The sequence below is a fragment of the Drosophila rhopaloa genome, unplaced genomic scaffold (genome assembly GCF_018152115.1).
Source record: "Drosophila rhopaloa isolate 14029-0021.01 unplaced genomic scaffold, ASM1815211v1 contig_178, whole genome shotgun sequence".
NCBI lineage: Eukaryota > Metazoa > Arthropoda > Insecta > Diptera > Drosophilidae > Drosophila > Drosophila rhopaloa.
The window spans coordinates 9,585,642-9,607,665 of NW_025335059.1; the positions used below are offsets into that span (position 1 = coordinate 9,585,642).

General features: G+C 41.3%; 5 protein-coding genes and 1 pseudogene across 13 annotated transcripts; 2 read left to right on the plus strand and 4 right to left on the minus strand.

Moving 5' to 3' along the window:
• Positions 1-287: 287 nt before the first annotated feature.
• LOC108043076 (augmin complex subunit dgt6) lies at positions 288-3,002 on the minus strand. Its single transcript, XM_017121622.2, has 4 exons — positions 2,011-3,002; positions 1,499-1,933; positions 939-1,444; positions 288-852 (listed from the first exon to the last, which is right to left on the minus strand). Exons 1-4 carry the CDS (start codon positions 2,870-2,872, stop codon positions 706-708), a joined length of 1,950 nt encoding a protein of 649 aa, XP_016977111.2. The 5' UTR covers positions 2,873-3,002; the 3' UTR covers positions 288-705.
• Positions 3,003-4,454: 1,452 nt separating this feature from the next.
• On the minus strand, positions 4,455-7,654 carry LOC108047158. 2 transcript variants are annotated; one of them, XM_044459149.1, is made up of 4 exons: positions 7,560-7,654; positions 7,221-7,371; positions 7,055-7,159; positions 4,455-4,675 (listed from the first exon to the last, which is right to left on the minus strand). In XM_044459149.1, the coding sequence occupies exons 1-4, from the start codon at positions 7,651-7,653 to the stop codon at positions 4,486-4,488; spliced, it is 540 nt and encodes a 179-aa protein (XP_044315084.1). In that variant the 5' UTR covers position 7,654; the 3' UTR covers positions 4,455-4,485. The 2 variants fall into 2 exon arrangements, with proteins under 2 accessions (XP_044315084.1, XP_044315085.1); XM_044459150.1 differs by having other exon boundaries at positions 4,498-4,675; positions 7,590-7,654.
• Positions 7,655-7,778: 124 nt separating this feature from the next.
• Positions 7,779-9,271, plus strand: LOC108047142 (lambda-crystallin homolog). Its single transcript, XM_017127229.2, has 3 exons — positions 7,779-7,883; positions 7,942-8,320; positions 8,670-9,271. Exons 2-3 carry the CDS (start codon positions 7,967-7,969, stop codon positions 9,198-9,200), a joined length of 885 nt encoding a protein of 294 aa, XP_016982718.2. The 5' UTR covers positions 7,779-7,883; positions 7,942-7,966; the 3' UTR covers positions 9,201-9,271.
• A 57-nt stretch (positions 9,272-9,328) lies between these two features.
• LOC108047157 lies at positions 9,329-12,144 on the minus strand (annotated as a pseudogene).
• Positions 12,145-14,082: 1,938 nt separating this feature from the next.
• LOC108047147 (V-type proton ATPase 116 kDa subunit a1) lies at positions 14,083-21,370 on the plus strand. Of its 8 annotated transcripts, XM_017127237.2 has the most exons (13): positions 14,083-14,170; positions 14,579-14,718; positions 15,029-15,205; positions 15,325-15,453; positions 16,919-17,019; positions 17,728-17,769; positions 18,182-18,308; positions 18,620-19,775; positions 19,835-20,052; positions 20,261-20,266; positions 20,455-20,665; positions 20,733-20,904; positions 20,971-21,370. In XM_017127237.2, exons 2-13 carry the CDS (start codon positions 14,602-14,604, stop codon positions 21,071-21,073), a joined length of 2,559 nt encoding a protein of 852 aa, XP_016982726.1. In that variant the 5' UTR covers positions 14,083-14,170; positions 14,579-14,601; the 3' UTR covers positions 21,074-21,370. The 8 variants fall into 8 exon arrangements, with proteins under 8 accessions (XP_016982726.1, XP_016982724.1, XP_016982730.1 ...); XM_017127235.2 differs by lacking the exons at positions 16,919-17,019; positions 17,728-17,769 and adding an exon at positions 16,360-16,517; XM_017127241.2 differs by lacking the exons at positions 16,919-17,019; positions 17,728-17,769 and adding an exon at positions 16,426-16,517.
• On the minus strand, positions 21,279-21,969 carry LOC108047148 (UDP-N-acetylglucosamine transferase subunit ALG13 homolog). Its single transcript, XM_017127243.2, has one exon. The coding sequence runs from the start codon at positions 21,912-21,914 to the stop codon at positions 21,399-21,401; it is 516 nt and encodes a 171-aa protein (XP_016982732.1). The 5' UTR covers positions 21,915-21,969; the 3' UTR covers positions 21,279-21,398.
• Positions 21,970-22,024: the final 55 nt, after the last annotated feature.

The following is a 22,024-nucleotide window of genomic DNA, read 5'->3' on the forward strand; positions in this document are numbered from 1 at the left end:
GAAAAGAGTAAAGACCGGAGAAGCCGCAATAAAGAACAGTAGCTATAAGGATTTATTTACAAATAACAAATAAACGTATATAATAAAAATTACTACTGCGTCAAGAATTGTGTATTTACATATAGCTTATACGTTGAACCTAACTGGAAGCAACTCTTCCGCTAAAAGAGAAGAAGTCACCTTGCCCACTGTTAGCTGTATTTTAATATAAGCCTACTTATATACTCGGCATACAGCATGACATTTTTAGATCTAAGCTTCGCAAAGTCAACTTTTCAAACATACAGTTCTGTTTTAGATACCATTGGGAACTTTATTTTTTTACCAATCCTAAACAAAATTTTTAATTATACAGTTCTGTTTTGCAATATTCTTCAACGTGTTTGGTTTTTACTGGCTGAGCTCCTTCATATTTGCGTTCATGGTGCTGGCTTCCACATTTGGCCGTTGGTACAGGACATTGCCTCGGACTCATTTAACATAGTTGAGGAAATCGTGTTGCGTTTAATAACGACGATATTATCAGCTAGTTATACAAATCTAGCCCAATATCTTTGCCTATTTATTTATTTTATTTTAGTTCACTTTTATCGATGTTAAACCATTCATCTTGGAAATTCAAATTTGGCAAGTTGGTATTAAGCGGAAAAGCTATAAATTAGTATATATTTATAATCATTTTTGGCGATCTTTCATTGCCTTCGACTACAAGATGTAATCTTTAAGCACACTGTCGCTGATGTTTTGCAGGTCATCATCACTTCCGATTTGATCAAAATCGAATTTATGCGAGACGTTTAAAGCATTCCGGTCGTTTTCCGTGTTCAAATTGGGTTCGAACGACAGAGAGTCCTGCGAAAGAAGAAATATTGCGATATAAAAATGGAGTAAAATCCATATAAGATAGTTAAATGTAAAACTATTATAGGCTCACTTACATAAACGGTTCTGTCGCTAAATGTATCCATCTGGTGGATTTCGGTGGAAGGTACCAAGGCGTCCAACCGTCCAGATGGCGAGGTGCTGAGGTTCAGGACATTGCGCGACACCTCTAGAACCTTCATCACCGCAGCGTTCTTGGCTACCAGGGAACTGTTGTTTTGGGAAGTGTGAGGAATTCGTTCGATGCGGGTGCAATCGCTAGCGCTTAAGGGCGTAAAGGGATCACTGGGATCCGCCAGTGAAGCTTGTGGGGAAATCACCGTCACTACCGGCACTGGTGCCTCATCGAAACCGAAGGAAGCCTGCATTTGCTTCCACTTGCTTCCTAGAGCAGATAGATTCGGCTGCGGAGCCGTCTTGACCTTGGACGTATTCTTGTGGATGGTGCGAAGCATTTGCATGGGATCGTTGATCTTAGATCGGTTCAAAGTGCCATTGGGATCAATTCCCATCGACAGGTCGAGGGTTTTGAGCTTGCGCGCCGATCGAGGCGGAGCAGGGGCTTAAAAGAGTTAATTAGTTGAAGAGTCTATAAAAGATCGACCATTTGTCTCACCAAGTAAACTATTGCTTAACGCATCAAACTGTTTGCCGTTAAAATCGTCTTGAAGGGCAAGACGCACTGGAGCACTGCGGCCATTGCCACCCGCCAAATCGATCCTTATAGGAGGAGTGGACACAAACTTGGAGGTGATGAGCGAATCAAAGCGCGGCGTGGCCGGCTCACACAGCTGTCCTCGGGCGGAGGCACTGCCGTTGGCACTTCCCTTTTCCTTTTTTGACGGCTCATTTAGTTTTTTAAGTAAATTGTTGAGCTGGACTTCCGATTGAGTTAGTTCCTCACGCAACGCCTGCAAGTCAGTGGTGACAAACGCGTTGGACTCATTGTAGTGATCGTTGGCATCCAGTTGCTCGGCGATTGTGCCGCTGACGCGATTGAAGGCGTTTACGAGGGCTTCCATTTTTGAGCCGGCCAACTGATCATAGAAACCTGGAAGAATATTATAAAAGTTATAGGGGATTTAATGGGCAAGAGAAGCATGTTTCCTAATTGCGAAGATCTCTAACCTCCTTCAGTGCCTGGATCGCAGTCAAATAGGACTCGTATTCCCCGCAGAGCCTTGTTCACGGCCTCCTTGCTCTGATTGTGCTCCACCTGCTTGGACTGAAATAGTTCTATGACCTCCTTGAGGCCACATAGAGAATCCTCCAGATCTAATTTCATTTCAGTGAGTTGGGTCATCACCCGCTCGACGCCGAGGGCAGCGGTGGCTTCAAATACATCCAAAAAGCCATCGTCCACCAGTTGCTCCTCGGGCACCCCCATGTCTGCAGACAGATCAGCAGTTAGGCGCCTAATCTTCTGGGTTTTGTGGCGAAGCAGGGCCGTATTCTCCTCGAGATTGACAACGTACACCGATGAATACTCCTTCATCAGGACATTTTGTCGGTTCATGACCTTGGCACTCTCATTAGGTATTCCAGCATCCTGTCCGAGTGACTTCTCGCGCTGTTTGATCTGCTCCTGGATCACGAACCTCACAAATTCCAACAGGAAGTTTATGAATCTCATCCCACCGGGCATAACCACCAGATAGGACTTGATGTTGGCCCAGTGCAGCTGGTGTTTATCGTTAAGATACTTCAGGTACTCCACCGTGCTTGATCGAAAGTTGGACTCCGACTTTTTGTCCGTAATCGGCCAAAAAAAGCGACGTTTAAACTCGGCTGGATCCAGCAGTCGGAAGAGGTAGTGCATCACGTGGACAAAGGCAACCTGATTGGGTTTAAGGAACATGTCCCAGGAGACCAGTTTCCGCAACTCATCCGGCAACGGATGCACCAGTGCCAGACCCTGCAGCTTCCTGTGCAGTTTCTCGCTCTGCTCCTTTTCCTCGGCTTTCCAGAGCGCGACGGTTGTGCGATCCATATTTGTAGTCAATTAAATATGAAATAAACTAAATAAATAAAATAGGCAAAGGAAAGATGGCGGTTGATTTGATTTTTTCCCTCTGCTTTTATTTGGTGCTGCGCAGTGTTACCAGGTGCCAAAAGTAAATACATAAAATACAATAATTAGAGGTGCAGCAACATCGATGGAAACATCGATGCATCGATGTTTTGGGTGAAAAACATCGAAAACATCGATGTCTCCATACATCGATGTTTCTGCACCTCTAACAATAATGCGTTGCTAAAGCCTAGATCGACAAAAGCTGTCCGCCAGTCATGAGAGAGAGGGAGAGGCAAACAGCTGGCGTTCACTTTTCGTCAACGTTTTTTTCACCTCGGTTCTCAGATCGACGAAAAATACCAGAAAATTGCATAGCGTTGCCAGTCTGCGAAAATGAACTTTGGGTGAACGTTCGTCAGGACCTAGCGAAAAAATTAACGCGCGAGGCGCGTGGCTAGGAGCGCTGTAACTTTCTTTCCACTGCTTAAATCTCTATGAAAATTTGGGGAAATGTTCTCAAGAAGTTCTTCTTTAAGAGACAGCAAAAAAATTTTTTTGATTTTTTGTAAGATATTATATAAATTTATTAATTAAATTATTGAAGGTAGTTTTTAAGAGCTGCTCAAGACACTGTTGGTATTTGGCGGGATTTAGTGCTCCAAATCTGTCAAGTTCCAGACGTTCCAATGGGGTATTGCCCGAGCGATGGAAAAGCAATCTGCAAAGACTGGTTTGACCGCATATGTATAACGTGGTTGCCTATTTATACCCGTTACTCGTAGAGTAAAAGCAAAGACCAATATAAATATTATATTGGTCTTTGGTAAAAGGGTATATTGTATTCGTGCAAAAGTATGTAACAGCTAGAAGGAAGCGTTTCCGACCCTATAAAGTGTATATATTCTTGATCAGGGTCACTAGCCGAGTCGATATAGCCATGTCCGTCTGTCCGTCTGTCTGTCCGTCTGTCCGTCTGTCTGTCCGTATGAACGCTGAGATCTCGGAAACTATAAAAGCTAGAAGATTGGCATTTTGCATGCAGATTCTAGGAGTTCCTACCCAGCGCAAGTTTGTTTCAAAAATGTGCCACGCGATTTTAAAAATTTAAATATTTCGGAAAAGTAAAAATGCAGTTTTATTGTGTTTATCAATACCTATCGAAATGTTGAAGAAATTTTTCAAATCGGACCATTCGTTAAAAAGTTATGCGTGATCAAAGTTTCTATCTCCATCTCCCTCGCACTCCCTTTTCCTGAGTAACGGGTATCTGATAGTCGGGGCACCCGACTATAGCGTTCTCTCTTGTTTTCTTTTAGAAATTTGGAAAGCAACGCAAAAAGCTGACATGTTTTAACCAGAGCCAAATATAAATTATTTGATACTTTTTTAAAGGATTTATTTTTATTTACAATTTTTTCCATATATCCACATATATATTTCTAACAAAATTGCATAATTTCGTGTTCTATATAAACGCACAGATTAATATTTCGCTATTATGGTGCTAACACATATACAATAAATATTTTTAGTAATAATATGTACATATTGATACAACAGAGAAGTCTTAAATAAATTGGGAAAAGCTCTTAGGAATTTGCAGAAGTCGTCGCTTCGCCCTTCATCTGGGATTCTGAAGGAACGGTAGGGTATTCGAGGACATTTGTTGTGACGGTCGTGTAGCATGATCCACATAGCCTAACTGGATTAAAAAGCCTTTCGTTTGGCAAAGGCGCCCAAAATTCCGAGCAGTCAGCACAAAAAATTTCTCCACAAGATCTGCGAATGTATTAAATAAATAATGTATGTTAGCTTTATTAATTAATTATTAAAAATAGTAAAAAATAATTGAATTGTAATTCTTTAGGCATTCCATATTGTTTAATTGACTGAATGGAACTGTTTGTTGAAATACTAAGTGCATGCTAACCACGCCCTTAGATGCATTTTCAAGATAAACTTGGATTATATCTTTCTACACTTCAGTTCAAATCATAGCATTTTCATAGAAATTTTCCAACTTAGCCTATTAAAAAAGTCAATTTTCGTATAAAAGGTCCATATCTTGAAGGGTTGCTCATGGTAATCATCAGTAAATATGTATGTCGGTGCCCATTTATCGGTTTTATGAATTTTTGAAGTAAAGAACTTAACAAAATTGTAAATCAGATTTTCTAATACAAAGCCATTCCCGACCAACAATTCTGACAAATTAAAATAAACATAATCCAATTGTATCTGTTTATTTAGCATAAAAAGTGGAAAATAACTTCAGTAGCAGTCAAAAAACTTTATTTTTGGTATAAAAAAACGTTTGAAAAACGTTCAATACTGAGACCGAGTTACTGTGAAAAGTTTGAAGTTAGTATTGCTAGTAATAATCAATAAGAAGAGCAAAAAATCGAACAACGAAGTTGATTTCACGATCAGTTTTTTATAACTAGAATTCGAATGATCACACGATCATTGTCACGACTTGAAATGTTGATCCCCAAAATCCCGAAGTGCAGAAAAAATTATGTATTATTCTTTACAAAAAATATATACCACCTGAATCAATCACTTGGTATATACAATTCTTTTAAAAAAACAACTCTAAGTCTGCTGGACTTTAGTATTTTAAATTATCCCTGCCCTTTTTCATTTGCTTAGGAATCGCGTCAGTATGTGTGACTCAATAGATCAGGGACAAGTCCCGGATGCCAAAGACGGGCAGGTATGATTTGAATTGAAATAAATTCAAAACAATGGTTGAAGCATTTTCAACGACATATCCTTTCAGTCGTCTAATTTTTCAACTTAAACATTATTTACAATAAAATTACAATTTTTGCCCTGCAGACAAAATAATATCATGCTTCCATAATGCTCTTGCACCATAGCGAAATTTATTATTTTTATATCCTTGCAGAGGGTATTATAATTTTGGTCAAAAGTGTGCAACGCAGTGAAGGATATATAAGTCGGAACGGCCGGTATCGGACGACTATATCCTATAGCTGCCATATAACTGAACGATTGGAAATGACATAACTTTGGTAAAGTTACAAAGTTGGGATTTTTATGAGTGTTAAGAATGCATCATATGAATAATTTTGGAGAATATAATATACAGAATATTCTGCAAGGGTATTTCAACATCGGCTCCGCCCGAAGTTAGCTTGCCTTTCTTGTTTAAATATATGTACGTTAGTCAAAGCTCTGCTTTGTCGAGAGTGTGCTTATTTTTACTATCCAGTCTGTGAAAAATCCGATGGCTAAGCCCTTAAGGGGTTATCCGGGTCTTGGAGCACGAAAAAAAGCCTATTTTCGTAAATTTTTTTTAAAGATCTTATGACAATTTCACAAATTTCATTTATTGTACATTAATGTTTATGGTTTGACCAACATTGTGTAACAATTTGAACCAAATATTTTTAAAATTGAGCCGTTGAGGCAGGCTTGAACTTGACCTCATAAAAAATTGTGTCCTTGCGGTAGGCAAAGTATCTCCGCCAATTTTATTACAGAATATGTCTGAAATCAAAAAACCAAAATTATTCTGATAGTGTATGTGTCTCGCTTGTCCTCTACGAGACATTTTTTTTTAAAATTAAAAATTAAATTTTTTGTAGCGCTTTTCATAAAAAGTGTCATTTTTTACGTAAATTTTGGCCATATTTTGGCTTATAAAATGAGTTGTAATTAAAAATTTAAAAAATCCCTCCGTTAAGGACAAGAGAATTATGTCTAAAAGAAGTGTGCAAAAGCAGAAGTTGATCGGTGCAATAGTTTTTGAGAAATCGTGACTACCGACTTCAAAAAAGTGGTTTTGAGAAAAACGCGTTTAAAGTCCCGCATCTGCCCGACGCCAGAGCCCGAATGGCCCGTTGTGACGTTCGACGTGCTGGGCTTTAAATTTCTCCCATTCCTACAGTTTTGCTTCGATCGACTTGAAATTTTCAGACAACATTCCTGAAACTTTGTACTATTATATAAAAAAGTTTGAAAAAAATGAATTTTTTGAAGTGTCAAGACCCGGATAACCCCTTAAACCCTATTATTAACATAAAATAACAGCATAATAATAGCCATGTTACTAATGGCTATACGCAGATTTTATCTATGTATAACGTTTGTGTTCTTAACGTGCTAACCAATTATTAAAACATTATTTACATGTTCCATATTTGTCGAAACGATGCTATTGCAGCTCGGGTAACCTTTTTCCAACAAAGCCAGTCGCATTCCGTGTATTTCCCGCAATAGCATTTCCTCTCGTAGCTAGAACAGTTTAAAAAGGTCAATAACTTCAAGAGAAATGGTAAAATGCGTTGATTTCTACCTTATGTTCTTGTACGATCTGGTGGAGTCTAATGTTTTGTTCGCTGAGTCCATGAGCAAGGCCATCTGGACAGGATATCGTAAACTGCGCCCTCTCCTGAAATGGTGTAGGGGGCAACGAAATGATCCCCGACAAAGGAAATTGGTGTGCGCTGAAAGAATAGATTTTTAATGGAGGTATTCAGTGGTTGAAAATATGCACACATAAATAAATAAAGCATAAATCTTAATAGAAAAAGCATTGGCCTTAAAACAGAGCTTAGTAACTTTGGTAAGGTAAAAAGTAAAGAGTCAAGAGATGGTAAATATGTAAACAGGGTACAGGTACATATGTACATACATCTGAACTTCTCAATGTGTACACACATACCGGCGTGGGCGTGGCAGCTGTAGCATTTGGTTCGGCATCGACCAATTGTCCAGCGGGATGGCATTGTTATCGCAAGGCCGTAAGTGCAGGCCCACTATCTCCTCGGAAATCACCACCAACACCCATCAACAGCCGTAACACCCCATAAACACTTGGGTAGGGTTCACCTCTGCCGTTATCGCCCAATATTAAACCGGTTGCGCGGCCGTCCAATTGTTCAAACGCATGTACGCCGTACCAAGTGGCAGTCGACAGCTCCAACTCCACTCCTCAGGAAATAAACAAAGATGTCAGGTAAGAGGAGGAAAATCGATTCCGGATTCCATCCCGCTGAGCTCCATTTCCATTTCAGCGGGCTCATCGGCCGCTCCTGGGCCATGCTGTTCGCCTCGGCGGGCTATCAGGTGGGGCTGTTCGACATCCTGCCCGAGCAGGTGTCCACCGCCCTGACCCTCACCCAAAAGGAGCTGGAGGACCTCGAGGCCAAGGGCTTGCTGCGTGGCAAGCTGAACGCCGCCCAGCAGTTCGCCTGCATCTCGGGCACCAACGACCTCAAGGAGCTAGTCAAGGGCGCCGTCTTCGTCCAGGAGTGCATCCCCGAGCGCCTCGACCTGAAGAAAGCCCTGTACAAGCAGCTGGATGCGATCGTCGGACCCAACACAATCCTTTCCAGCTCCACCAGCACTTTTCCGCCCTCCCTCTTCAGCGCGGACCTAAAAAACAAGGCCAACGTGAGTACAGGTCTTATGATTGGTTCGGAAACCACCATTTATCGGCTTCTTGGTGTCATTAACGTGATGTCGCTGTTAAATTTAGATAACTTCTTTTTTATAAAAATGGGCATTGTTGAGTTAGAATCTGAGCTATCTGTGTCTCTGAATTTGATCTTAAAATATCAGTATTTGTAAAGCAGAAGTAATATACAAGCAGTCCGTGCACACTAATGGATTCAAACATTATTGCTATTTCGATCGTGGCTTAACGCTCAACCGTCCCATTGCCATGTACTAGTCTCTGTGAATCGAATTTATTTTTTGGGTGAGAACGAATGACTCAAACTGCGCTTTATTTCGTGAACAGGTTTTGGTCTCGCATCCCGTCAACCCACCGTACTACGTGCCGCTGGTCGAGATCGTGCCAGCTCCCTGGACCAAACCGGAATTGGTGAAGAAGACCCGTGCCATCATGGAGGAGATCGGACAGAAACCAGTTACGTTGACGCGCGAGATCGATGGATTTGCCCTCAACCGCATCCAATTTGCCATCCTCAACGAGACGTGGCGCCTGGTCGAGGCCGGCATCCTGAACGTGAAGGACATCGACAGCGTGATGAGCAACGGGCTGGGACCCCGCTACGCCTTCCTGGGCCCGCTGGAGACGGCCCATCTAAACGCCGAGCGCATGGCCAACTACTTCGAGCGGTACTCGAAGACCATCTACGCGGTCAGCGAGACGATGGGACCAACCCCGAAAATGGAGGGTCCTGTCGCCGTCGAGGTGGCCAAGCAGCTGGGCGAGATGGTGCCGCTGGATCAGCTGGCCACCCGCCGCAACTACTGCGACAACTGCCTCACCCAGTTAAGCATTCTCAAGAGCAAGCTTAACAAGTAGCTCATTATTTTCGCCTTTTTTTTTTTAATATGCCAAATATGTTACATATACGGAAATTGTTGAACTGATAATCTCTTTTTATTGAATTCTTCTTCAGTGGGCAAAAGATTTAGCAGAGGTTAGGCTTTTCAAGGCCCTATTCTTTGTGGCTCATTGGAGGTATTATTTTCAATCAGAAGCTCATTTATCTTTGTTTTCTCGTGATATGCATACGTCACATTTGTTGATAAGAATCTGAAATGTGATTTAACTTATAGTATCTTTTATTAAACTCGAATACAGTGAGAGTGAGAATGAACAGATTACAATAAAATTGTTTTGCAAGTGACTAATTTATGAGGATAGCCAATCCTAAGAGCAAGCTCATGTAACTTTACACTGAAAAAGAAAACATTACATTGGGTACTTGAGCGTACTCTTGGAAATGCCTACCTAGTCAGATTGCGCACAGAGTACATATCACTTTGCTTTATCTTGAGACGTTAAACAAAAATTAGTAAAACAAAAATATAGGGAGATAGCCAAGCCCTTTTTTACACTGTTGGTTTATCTTCAAGGTTAAAAATTTTACCTCATAACTTGACGCATTTGCGGTAGTGGCGTGCTAGTGCAGGATATCTTTTGAGCGCGCTTGGTCCTCGAAGATATAGGCGTCTCTGGGACACGGGGGTGGACGGGATTGAGCTAGGTGGACTCGTTCGACGCGGTGACTTTTATAATTGGAACCACCGGCTTAATAGGTTTCGTCGCCTTCACGGTTCCATTGGATTTTGCCACGGATTCCGTAATTGATGTGGTTTTCAAGCGGCTGCTCAGAAGGGTGCGTCTGCTTTCGTAGGCCTTTGTGGACGGATTACTAGGCGTGGAAAAGGAGTTGCTCTTCTTTCGAAACGAAGCTGCTCCATTTATTGGGCCTGAAGTGGCTGTGCTTTTGGCTTCCTTGGGCGGCGGGAAATTTTCCATTCGGCTATCGGATTTCAGGACTTCCCTGAGTAGCTTGGACTTGTCCTGATTGCATTCGGCTTCGCAATACAGCTGGAGGAGAATGCATGCTGACTGCCATAGCTAATGGGATTTACCAACAATATGACTGTCCTGGGATCGACACCTTGTAGTTCGTGATCGCCGATCGCCGTCTTTGCGAGTTTGTGCCGTTCCAGCAGCTCATTGATCTGCAGAGCGAGTCGTTCGTCGACCAACTCTATCATATAAGGCTCGTTTCTGGTCACGGGTGAGAAAGGTATCAACGGTGGAACTGGGTTCAAGTCGTTTTCAAATGGCTCCAGACAGGAGTCGGCGTCAAAGGTGGCTCCAGAGCAGACCATGACATCGGGAAAGTTTTGATCGTTGCTGCTAGGTGTCACTGATGGGCACCCGATCTCCTCCTCCGGTAGCTGCACAGTTTCAAAAGAACGCCTTGTCCTTGTACCCTTTAAATAGATAATAAAAACAGCATTTCTAAATTTAAATTGTTGAGAAGGCGTACAAATAAAATAACGTATTCCATTTTATAGGACTACGAAACAGTGATTCTAACGACTAGCCGAAGAACATTTTAGTCTTAAAGTAATTACCTACTTGAAGTTCGAGATCGAAAGTCGGGTGTATGAGTAAGGCGACTGTAATGCTGAATTGGCCTTTCGGGCCGCCATATAAGCTTCACTGGGACCGAATTGATTCAATTGCAGTGTCAAACAGATGCCACTTGGTCCTCTGAACGTGTTCATGAGCTAACATTTTCAGCTGTTTTAGGAGTTGGCTCAAATCTTTCGTCGGTGATTGATCAACTTCTGGTTCAGAACTTTCATGGGGTTTCGCATCAATTTCAGTAACTGGTGGTTTTTCTTCGGCACTTGATTGGGAACTCCAATCAATAATTTAAGGCGTCTAGAATCGGTATACGTAACATTTTGAGGTCTTCCTCGAAACTGAGGCTGGAGGATAGGACGTCGTCGTCTTCAGCGTCGACTCTGCCGCCAGCATCTGCAGATTGTCGTTTAGAATTGCCTTCTCGAAACCCGCTTTGGACCGATTGTGAGGCGGCGTATTGGCCACGGATCGTGAGGCATTTAATTTTAGCAGCTGCTTTTGGAACAAGCTGTTCGAGCGCCGTTTCTGGGAGTTTTCTCCGGACGCCGCATCCGTCTGCATGCAAACCGGGATGCTCTCGTTATTGAGGTCCGGATATTGCCTTTCGGCGCTGGACACCTTTTCCGTGATCTGTGTCTTTAAAGTCATACCCTGAAACATTAATCAGTAAGTACATACAGAGATGGGTAATATGTACGTACATATACATTACAATCCCGGTGGCCTTACCGGACAATGTCTTAAAGGTTAAAGTTCAGAGATCAGGGGGAGGGAGGAGGGAAACTTTTACCACCGACCGCACTTAATGACCGTGTAAAAGCCAATGAATTTTTCGGAAATAAGTTGGTTTCGCAAATGCCAACGACGTTGCTAATCCAACCTAACCTTACCTTGAGGCTAGCCTCCTTCTCCATCAGATGGAAGGGGTCATAGGGACCTTGTAATTTCGAGGCGACCACCACGTCGTCCGACTCCTCGAACGCCTCCTTGTTGGGCTCATCCCATTCGGTCAAGTCAATAAGATTTCGCACCTCACACATCTTCGCGCGAGCCAAATTGGCATCAAGTGAATAAAATATACTTCAAAACAACGCCGTGTTTGGCGCAACTATTGATGAGATAGTGGTAGTGCATCAAAAGTATCGATATAGGCTACCTGAGGATTTTAATTAATTACACACCTACGACGGCCTACAGTCGTGCCCAATTCCACGATTTTTTATTTATTAAATCAAGAAAACAAAAGTAATAGCCTGATTTTTTTAAGAAGTGAAATTGAATTATGTAATATTTTTGAAGAAAATTGGAAGTTTGATTGAGAACCTTCTGTATAAAGCCTAGTATCCAGATCGACAAAAACCGTACGCCAGTAATGAGAGAGAGCGAGAGGCAAACAGCTGGCGTTCACTTTTCGTCGGGCCTTTTTTTCACCTCGGTCCACAGATCGACGAAAAAAATACCAGAAAATTCCATAGCGTTGCCAGTCTGCGGAAATGAACTTTGGGTGAACCCTAGCGAAAAGATTAAAAAATTTAATCTTTTGGCGTGCGCTTCTCACTGAACATTATAAGAAAAGGAGGGAAAAACTCAAAAAACTTACAAAAACCGATTGCAGGTTTTTACATGTGAGGACAAAATAACATTAATACTATCTGGGGTGCCTCTTGTCAGAGCAAAATGTTTTTTAGGTCCAGAATTTACGAAAAAACACAATAAAAGTGCAGCTATGAACTTTAAATTAGCAAATATTTATCAGTTAAGCCTAGTATCCAGATCGACAAACGATTACGCTAGCGTAAAAACTTTAAAGTTCATCAGAGTTAAGCGTGCTACGGTCGTACTGTCAATCAGCTGGGTTTGTTGACAAGCAGTTAAAATTCAAATATCGTATTTGCGGGAAAAAGCCTTTAAAAGATATTATCAAATACCTTGGCAAGACAAGTCTACCGCTGTACAAAGAAATTAAAAAACAATACAATTTAAAATTAACAGTTCTTTTTTTTAATTTACTGATAATTATTTGCTAATTTAAAGTTCATAGCTGCACTTTTATTGTGTTTTTACGTACATTCCGGACCTAAAAAACATTTTGCTCTGACAAGAGGCACCCCAGATAGTATTAACGTTATTTTGTCCTCACATGTAAACACCTGCAATCGGTTTTTGTAAGTTTTTTGAGTTTTTCCCTCCATTTCTTATAATGTTCAGTGAGAAGCGCACGCCAAAAGATTAAATTTTTTAATCTTTTCGCTAGGGTTCACCCAAAGTTTATTTCCGCAGACTGGCAACACTATGGAATTTTCTGGTATTTTTTTCGTCGATCAGGAGACCGAAGTGAAAAAAAGGCCCGACGAAAAGTGAACGCCAGCTGTTTGCCTCTCGCTCTCTCTCATGACTGGCGCACGGTTTACGTCGAAGTGGATACTAGGCTTAAATTAGAAAACAACTGTTAAATTTAAATTGTATTGTTTTTTAATTTCTTTGTACAGCGGCAGACTTGTCTTGCCAAGGTATTTGATAATATCTTTTAAAGGCTCTTTCCCGCAAAAACGATATTTGAATTTTTAGCACGCTTAAATCTGATGAACTCTCAAACTTTTGGTCACACTGGAAAGATTAAAGTTTTTACGCTAGCGTAATCGTTTGTCGATCTGGATTCTAGGCTTCTCGCTAGGGTTCACCCAAAGTTCATTTCCGCAGACTGGCAACGCTATGCAATTTTCTGGTATTTTTTTGTCGATCTGAGGACCGAGGTGAAAAAAAAACGTTGATGAAAAGTGAACGCCAGCTATTTGCCTCTAGCTCTCTCTCTCATGACTGGCGGACAGTTTTTGACGATTTAAAGATTTAAATTAAGATCCTGATTTTTTACAACAATTTAACAATTTGTGTATTCCCTAAACAACTGATAAATACAAATTCCACGTTCAGAAATTTGGGCAATAAAATAATCTCTAGGCTGTTAAATAGTTGAAAACCAGAGCTGTCCATCCTTCTTTATTACTCGTTTACTTTTATATAACTAAAATTTGATTTAATAGTAATAAATAAAATAATTCAGTTTCGCTGGACAGCTGCTTGAAAATTCACAAGGACAATTTTGTGGCGTTCCCCCAAATTATGAAAATGTTTGCTTAGGGATAAAATGTATGAATCTTAAAAAAAAAGCTTAATAAAGGTTAGAAAATATTACAAGATTAAGATAAAAAAAAAATTTAAGAATTTTCTGTCGTTTTGGAAAAAATTAAAAGTTTTGTTAAGTGAGTCGGGGAGGTATATTTCAGTCGACTATCCACGGTCACACTTAGTTTTCTTTTGTCGGGAATTGGTCCGCCTTCTGGAATAATTTTGACGAATTTATATTTATTTTTAAGCTGTTGGTAATTAACTATTCAATGCTAATTGTGAAAATAGCTATCGGCAAACTTAAAGGATTCGTAAAATAATAAAATCCCAGTGATTTGGTGACCTTTTAGGAGTCGTAAGCCTTGACATCGGGGTCCAACGTAGCACTTTCTTTTTGTCTGCAGCAGAGAAAAATCAATATATGTATGGGGTATAGAAATCGAATCTCCGCATATAGTATAGATTACAGATATCGCGACGAGGGCAAGTGGACGCCCCTAAACGATAATCAATTCAGCGTGAAAATATGTATATGACAAAGCCGCAAATCTTTCAAAGAAACGCAGATTGTAGCCGCGTTTTTTGTTACCGTGAATCATTAAATTCAACTTGAAACTATTACACACATATTTTCTGATTCAGTGTACCATCTGTATTCGCAGATATTGAGGATCGGGCTGCCACAATGGGTTCCCTTTTCCGGAGTGAGGAGATGGCGCTATGTCAGCTCTTCCTGCAGAGTGAAGCAGCCTACGCCTGCGTTTCCGAGTTGGGCGAACTGGGATTGGTCCAGTTCCGAGATGTGAGTATTACATAAAACCGCGGTCCAAATCATAGCGCAAAGAAAATGTTAACTAGCCCCATCAATAAATGCCTAATTCTATTATAATATATTTCCTTTTAATCTTAAAATATCTTAATAGTATCTACACACATACATATCTACCTTCTGTTGAAAGAAGTTCTTAAAAATATATTCTATACAGTAGACATTGTTTAAAACTATTAAATATAATGTCATGAAAAAATTGCAGTGCTATTACTTAACCTAAATAAGCGATATAATTTTTCAGATTTCTATAATAATAAACAACTTTTTTTTAAAACCATAGCTCAATCCGGATGTGAACGCCTTCCAGAGAAAGTTTGTCAATGAGGTTCGTCGCTGCGATGAAATGGAACGCAAGTTGCGTTACCTGGAGAAGGAGATCAAGAAGGACGGTATCCCCATGCTGGACACTGGGGAGAGTCCCGAGGCCCCTCAGCCTCGCGAAATGATTGACTTGGAAGTGAGTGCAAAAGTCAAAAATATACACAGAGAAAATTATTCAAATTTGGTCAATCATTGTTATTATTTTTCCCATTTTTGCTATAATCTTTTAAACCTGGACGGATTCTTTTCTTTAAGGCCACTTTCGAGAAACTGGAGAACGAGTTGAGGGAGGTGAATCAGAATGCCGAAGCCCTGAAGCGCAACTTTCTGGAGCTGACAGAGCTGAAGCACATACTTCGCAAAACTCAGGTCTTTTTTGACGAGGTAAGCAGGCGACAAATAATGGGTCTCAGCTAATATTCAGCGATCGGTTACCGATTTCCAATTAAAATATACCGCCCAACACAAGTGGCCGATAACTAACTAACTTTTCTAAGCAATAACTAAATTCCCAACGGACAACACAAGTGTGGCAGCCATGGCTTCTAGTTACATAAGCAATCTTTCCCAGAACCACACACTAAAATGATTTACCCCGACCACTCTGCACGAATCTCCACCCTGTCCTTCTCCGTTTTCAAAGGCAAACGATGTGTGCTTTACCCCGCAGTTTTAGTTTGTACAAATTCCCTAATTGTGCGTTTGATATCAGTTGATGGTTATTGTTTCTAGCAGATGTGTTCCTAAGTACTCAAACAAAAAAAGGATTTTAACAATAAAATAATAATTTAAAAATTAAAAAAAAATTTTTTTGTTTAAAAATTGTGAATACCGTTTTCATTTATTATAAATTAACTCTTATGTCTTAAGTCTAAATCGGCTGCAAAATTATATTTACAGTACAAAAGTAAAATTATTATGTGAAAAATTAATATAACAACCTAACAGGTTTTAAAAACGCACCACTTTTTTCTGGTTACTTAAAAAGAACACATCTGTATATTACTTTTTCAAGTGTTTCGTTTTTTTTCCACACTCTGTTTATATATACATAGATGTTTGTACCAGCTTATTGTTTAGTATTAATTATTTGATATTTTCGGTTATTTTATTATGCGTTTTCTACATTTTATTTTTCCATATCAATCAATACACAATCAATAAATCAATCAACCAACCACTCCCCGACCAAAAATCAAAAACCGAAAATACACTAAACCGCACACACCACGAACACCCAATAAAAACACCACCCAATGCCACGCCCACTGCCGGTTGTGTTGCCAAAAGTCGGTGCCCACGGTGTATAAGTCGAGTGGCGCATACTCATCTAGCAAATATCGGCGCTATCCGCAGATGGCCGACAACCAGAACGAGGACGAGCAGGCGCAGCTGCTGGGCGAGGAGGGTGTCCGGGCCAGCCAGCCGGGCCAGAATTTGAAGCTTGGGTAAATATTGATGTGGACCTGGGACAACGGACCGCGACGAGATCGGGGGAAAACTAAACTCAGGCCAAGACCTACTCGCTCTCGCTCTCCTGCTCCTCTCACTCCTTGCTGCTGTGTAATACGCGTCTATGTCCCCTCCATTTAAAATTTATGAGTGTTCCACGTGATAGGCTATCGAATTGATTTCAAACATAAAGCACATACTCTACTTGTTTGCTCTGGTGTCGGTTTCCAAACTCTATATCCAATCCATTCCACTTCCCCCACAAGCCACAACAAAACCCAAAACCACGAATCGGAGGCGGATCTACTCTACTAACCTTTCCCTAAGTGTTAACCCTAAGCTAACCCGTACATTAGTCGAGTCGAAATGACCTTTGCCCACCATTCACAATTTCTAGCAAGAAGGCGGCGTAAACCAAACGACCGAGTCGATGACCCGCGCCTTGATCACGGACGAGGCGCGCACCGCTGGTGCCTCAATGGGTCCCGTACAGCTCGGGTACGTATCCAGCAACCAGTGTCCAAGTTTGGGCAGGCGCACTCTCGGGCTTAGGACATTGCTCCTTGGACAGGAAAATATTCCTTGGGCGAAGTAATAAATTTCCTTAAACAAATTATGTTCCATTTGAATTTTCATGTATTTTATGATAACATATCAGTTATTATTGGTATACTAAATCATTTACTTTTTCTGTGTTTAGAAATACTTTTTAAAATCTAATCTTCTTCAAAGGATTATATTTGGATTACCATTTTAAAGACTATAAGTTTCATTTAATTTGTATTAATTAGGCCATTGTTTAATTTGTTCTTCATGAATTTGTACATACTTAAAGAATCTGGTTTTTATAGTATTATTTAAACTATAAAGAGTAGACTACTCTTTCCGCCCAAGGAAGCTTTTACTGTACGTAATCTTTTTTAGCTTTAACCAACGAAATGCCACACAAAATTATTGCTTATTGCCGCCAACGCCTAACTAACCAAAAGTCAAAGCAGCTGCGCAGCCAAAGAGAAAGATTAACCAAACCATGTCCATTCATTCCGACCAGCTTGGAGTCTCTTGAAGTTTCGAGCAATAATTTTCTGTGCAAGATACCAACAAGTTACACATAAAAAACAACTAAATTAAACGTCGTTCTCTTCTTATGCTCCTATCTTCCCCACTCAAAAAACGTCCAACCGAAAATTTTTGTTAAATATCTAGTTATATGGAGAAATCGAATGAACGTGAGGATTATCTTCCATGGTTGGTACCCTGTCCCTTCCAAAACACAAGACTAGGCCAAACAATCAGTCAAACTCGTATCCATTAGCCAACGAACTGCGCTCATCAATCGTATTTGTATCCGTATTCGTATCGATCGGTCAATCAACTGTATATAGAGACATGTCATTAGCTTCGCTCGCCTCGCCTTGCCTCCCAGCAACGTCCCGCATCCCGTCCAGATTTCAGAGTGCTAACGTCTCACCCACCCACCTATCCAGAGATCCACCCACCCATCTCATTCATCCCGATCCCTGCTCTCGCCTCGCGCGTCCATTGGTAACTTGTGCTTGAGAGTTTAGTTTTCCTTGTTTGTCGTAAATAACCGGAATGACTCTGTTGTATAGCCGTAGCAGAGATGTGTTACTAATCGCTAAATCTAAATCCCCTCTAGCTTCGTGGCTGGCGTCATTCTCAGGGAGCGGCTACCGGCTTTCGAGCGGATGTTGTGGCGCGCCTGTAGAGGCAACGTCTTCTTGCGTCAGGCGATGATCGAAACTCCGCTGGAGGATCCCACCAATGTAAGTCCAAAACAAAAAACGAAACTAAAGTTATTGCATAATAAAGTTATAATTGGACTTAAGTTCTTTATGTCCAATGTTATTTACTTATGCTTTCAGTCAAGATTTTAAAATGGGTTAATTTGTTCAAAGCTGTTCCTGTTACCACTGGTAGCAGAAAATTGTATTTAAACAACTAATTTAAACCAAAAAAGGGTTAACCAAATTCATTAGATGAACCATATTTTAGTTAAGATCGACTCTTACCTAATATCATATTTAAAACCAGATTCCCTCAGTAATCTAATCCATTCTCATCTTTTAAATTTCAGGGCGACCAGGTGCACAAGTCCGTGTTCATCATCTTCTTCCAGGGTGACCAGCTAAAAACACGCGTCAAGAAGATCTGCGAGGGCTTCCGTGCCACACTTTATCCTTGCCCCGAGGCTCCTGCCGATCGCCGCGAGATGGCCATGGGTGTTATGACTCGTATCGAGGATCTGAACACGGTTCTCGGCCAAACGCAGGACCATCGCCATCGTGTCCTTGTTGCTGCAGCAAAGAACCTAAAGAACTGGTTCGTCAAGGTGCGCAAGATCAAGGCCATCTACCACACGTTGAATCTCTTCAATCTGGATGTGACCCAGAAGTGTCTGATCGCCGAGTGTTGGGTGCCGCTTCTAGACTTTGAAACCATCCAGCTGGCCTTACGCCGCGGAACTGAAAGATCGGGATCGTCAGTACCGCCGATTCTTAACCGGATGCAGACGTTTGAGAATCCACCAACCTATAACCGGACAAACAAGTTCACCAAGGCCTTCCAGGCTCTGATCGATGCCTATGGAGTGGCCAGCTATCGGGAGATGAATCCGGCCCCCTACACAATCATCACTTTTCCCTTTCTGTTTGCCGTGATGTTTGGAGATTTAGGGCATGGCGCCATCATGGCCCTCTTTGGTCTCTGGATGATTCGAAAGGAGAAAGGACTGGCGGCTCAGAAAACGGACAACGAGATCTGGAACATATTCTTCGGCGGACGTTATATTATCTTCCTTATGGGCGTCTTCTCCATGTACACTGGCCTCATATACAATGATATTTTCTCCAAGTCTCTGAATATCTTTGGATCCCACTGGCACATGTCGTACAACAAGTCTACGGTGATGGAGAATAAGTTCCTGCAGTTAAGCCCGAAAGTCGACTACGAAGGTGCTCCGTATCCCTTTGGTATGGATCCCATTTGGCAGGTGGCGGGGGCCAACAAGATCATCTTCCACAACGCTTACAAGATGAAAATCTCGATTATTTTCGGCGTCATTCACATGATCTTCGGCGTGGTAATGAGCTGGCACAATCACACGTATTTCCGCAATAGGATCTCCCTGATCTACGAGTTTATACCTCAGCTGATCTTCCTGCTGCTTCTGTTCTTTTACATGGTATTGCTAATGTTCATCAAGTGGATAAAGTTCGCGGCCACCAATGAAAGTATGCTCAGTTTTAGCTGTCCCTGTTCTTAACTAATAGACCGATTGACTTTTATTTAGAGCCCTACTCCGAAGCCTGTGCTCCCTCCATCCTGATTACCTTTATCGACATGGTGCTCTTCAACACGCCCAAACCACCACCAGATCATTGTGAAACCTATATGTTTTTTGGACAGCACTTCATCCAGGTGCTCTTCGTGCTGGTGGCCGTCGGCTGTATTCCCGTAATGCTTCTGGCCAAGCCGCTGCTCATTATGCAGGCCCGCAAACAGGCTAACGTAAGTAGCTTCTCGGTCGGTGCACTATATCACTTCCCATAGAAAAGCCTTCGATTCACATCACAACATATCAACGCACATTGCACTACCAGCTCTCCACATTATACTAACTGCTTCTTGTTTATTTGTGTTCCCAATTAACAAAATTATATCCCCACAACCAATTCCTCACCGAATAAACTAAAACACTCCAATCCACAAACCATAGGAAGAGGTTAGTCGTGTGTCGTTTTGTTTTCCATGTTCAGTCGAACTTCTCTAACTCGAACATTTTCCATTGTACTTTCTTTAAAATATAAAAGTATTTTAATGTTTTTTAATGGGATTTCCTTTAGAGAAGTTTGACTATAGTTCCCCCAGACATAGCTCTTATAGTCAGTCACTAATCCTAATTGTTTTCAGGTCCAGCCAATTGCCGGAGCCACTTCGGATGCAGAAACTGGCGGCGTGTCCAATGGCGGATCCCATGGCGGTGGTGGCGGACATGAGGAGGAGGAGGAACTGTCGGAGATCTTCATTCACCAGAGCATACACACTATCGAGTATGTGTTGGGTTCAGTTTCCCACACCGCCTCTTATCTCCGTTTGTGGGCGCTCTCCTTGGCGCATGCCCGTAAGAAATCGAATGAATTATAATTATAATATAATATAATCTAATTTAAATTATAACAATTTGGCAGAGCTGGCTGAGGTGCTGTGGACCATGGTCCTCTCGATTGGTCTAAAGCAGGAGGGCCCCGTTGGCGGCATCGTTTTGACCTGCGTGTTTGCCTTCTGGGCCATTCTAACAGTTGGCATTTTGGTGCTCATGGAGGGCTTGTCCGCTTTCCTGCACACGCTGCGTCTTCATTGGTGAGCTTTTATAATCTATTAATACCTTAATTCCTCTCTAACAACCTATTTTTTTAAAACCTCTAGGGTTGAGTTCCAGAGCAAGTTCTACAAGGGTCAGGGATACGCTTTCCAACCGTTCTCGTTCGATGCCATCATAGAAAATGGAGCAGCCGCCGCCGAGGAGTAAATGGAGCGGGATTAGACAAGAAGTTAGGGAAGCAACAACCAAAGCATGTTGAGAGTCTCATTGCGTTATATGAAATTAACTGTCCAAACAAATGGAATTTACCAGTTACAGTAAACAAAAATGTACGCTTTAATATTTAATTGTCGTGAATTTATCCTTATTATGATAACCTCAGCAAGCGTTAGATTGCTAATAATAATTAATGTTCTTCATAGACGTTCTCGTGTTTATTAACTATACTTGTAAACTCATAAATAAATAGCAAAGGTTAGCCCCGCTGGGGGTTGGCTATAAAAATTGTTTATCTTTTCTGGATAAGTTTTTTTCAGAATGACATCAGCTCATTAATGGCAGAAACAAATTTTTTAAGATTTTCCGGTTGCGTCTCGTACGGTTTCAGAGCTTCAAAGTCCAGAGAGGCCAGGTGGGCATCCAAATCATTAACTTTGCAGTAGTACAGATAGTTTTCAGAGGCCAATTGTTTGGCCAACTCCAGTTGATGATTATCCATGAGAGTATCATTTATCACAATTAGCCCATGTTTTTCGTTATTAAGTATATCCATACATGTTCCGGCTCCTGCATGTCCAATAATTAGGTCCGCAGATTTGATATCCTCTATATTTGGCCGGAATTTATATTGCTCGATCTGGATTCCATAGTTTTTTCTTATTAGTTGGGAATCGTCTACCGTCAAAGGTTCCGAATTTCCGTGTTGTATGACAAGTTTAGTGCATTTTCGATTATGCAGAGCTTTTAGAGCTGGTTCCGAAGTCACAGCTAATATCAGGGCATCGAATTTGGTAGTGCCCACGGTAATATAAACATTGTTTAAATGCATAATTAATATGAAATGAAAAACAAGTCACAGCTGTTTTAAGTCCTGCTTCTTCTTTACTTTTGCCATTCAGTCTGCAACATTAAACGCCTTCCAGTAAAATGCCAGCCTGA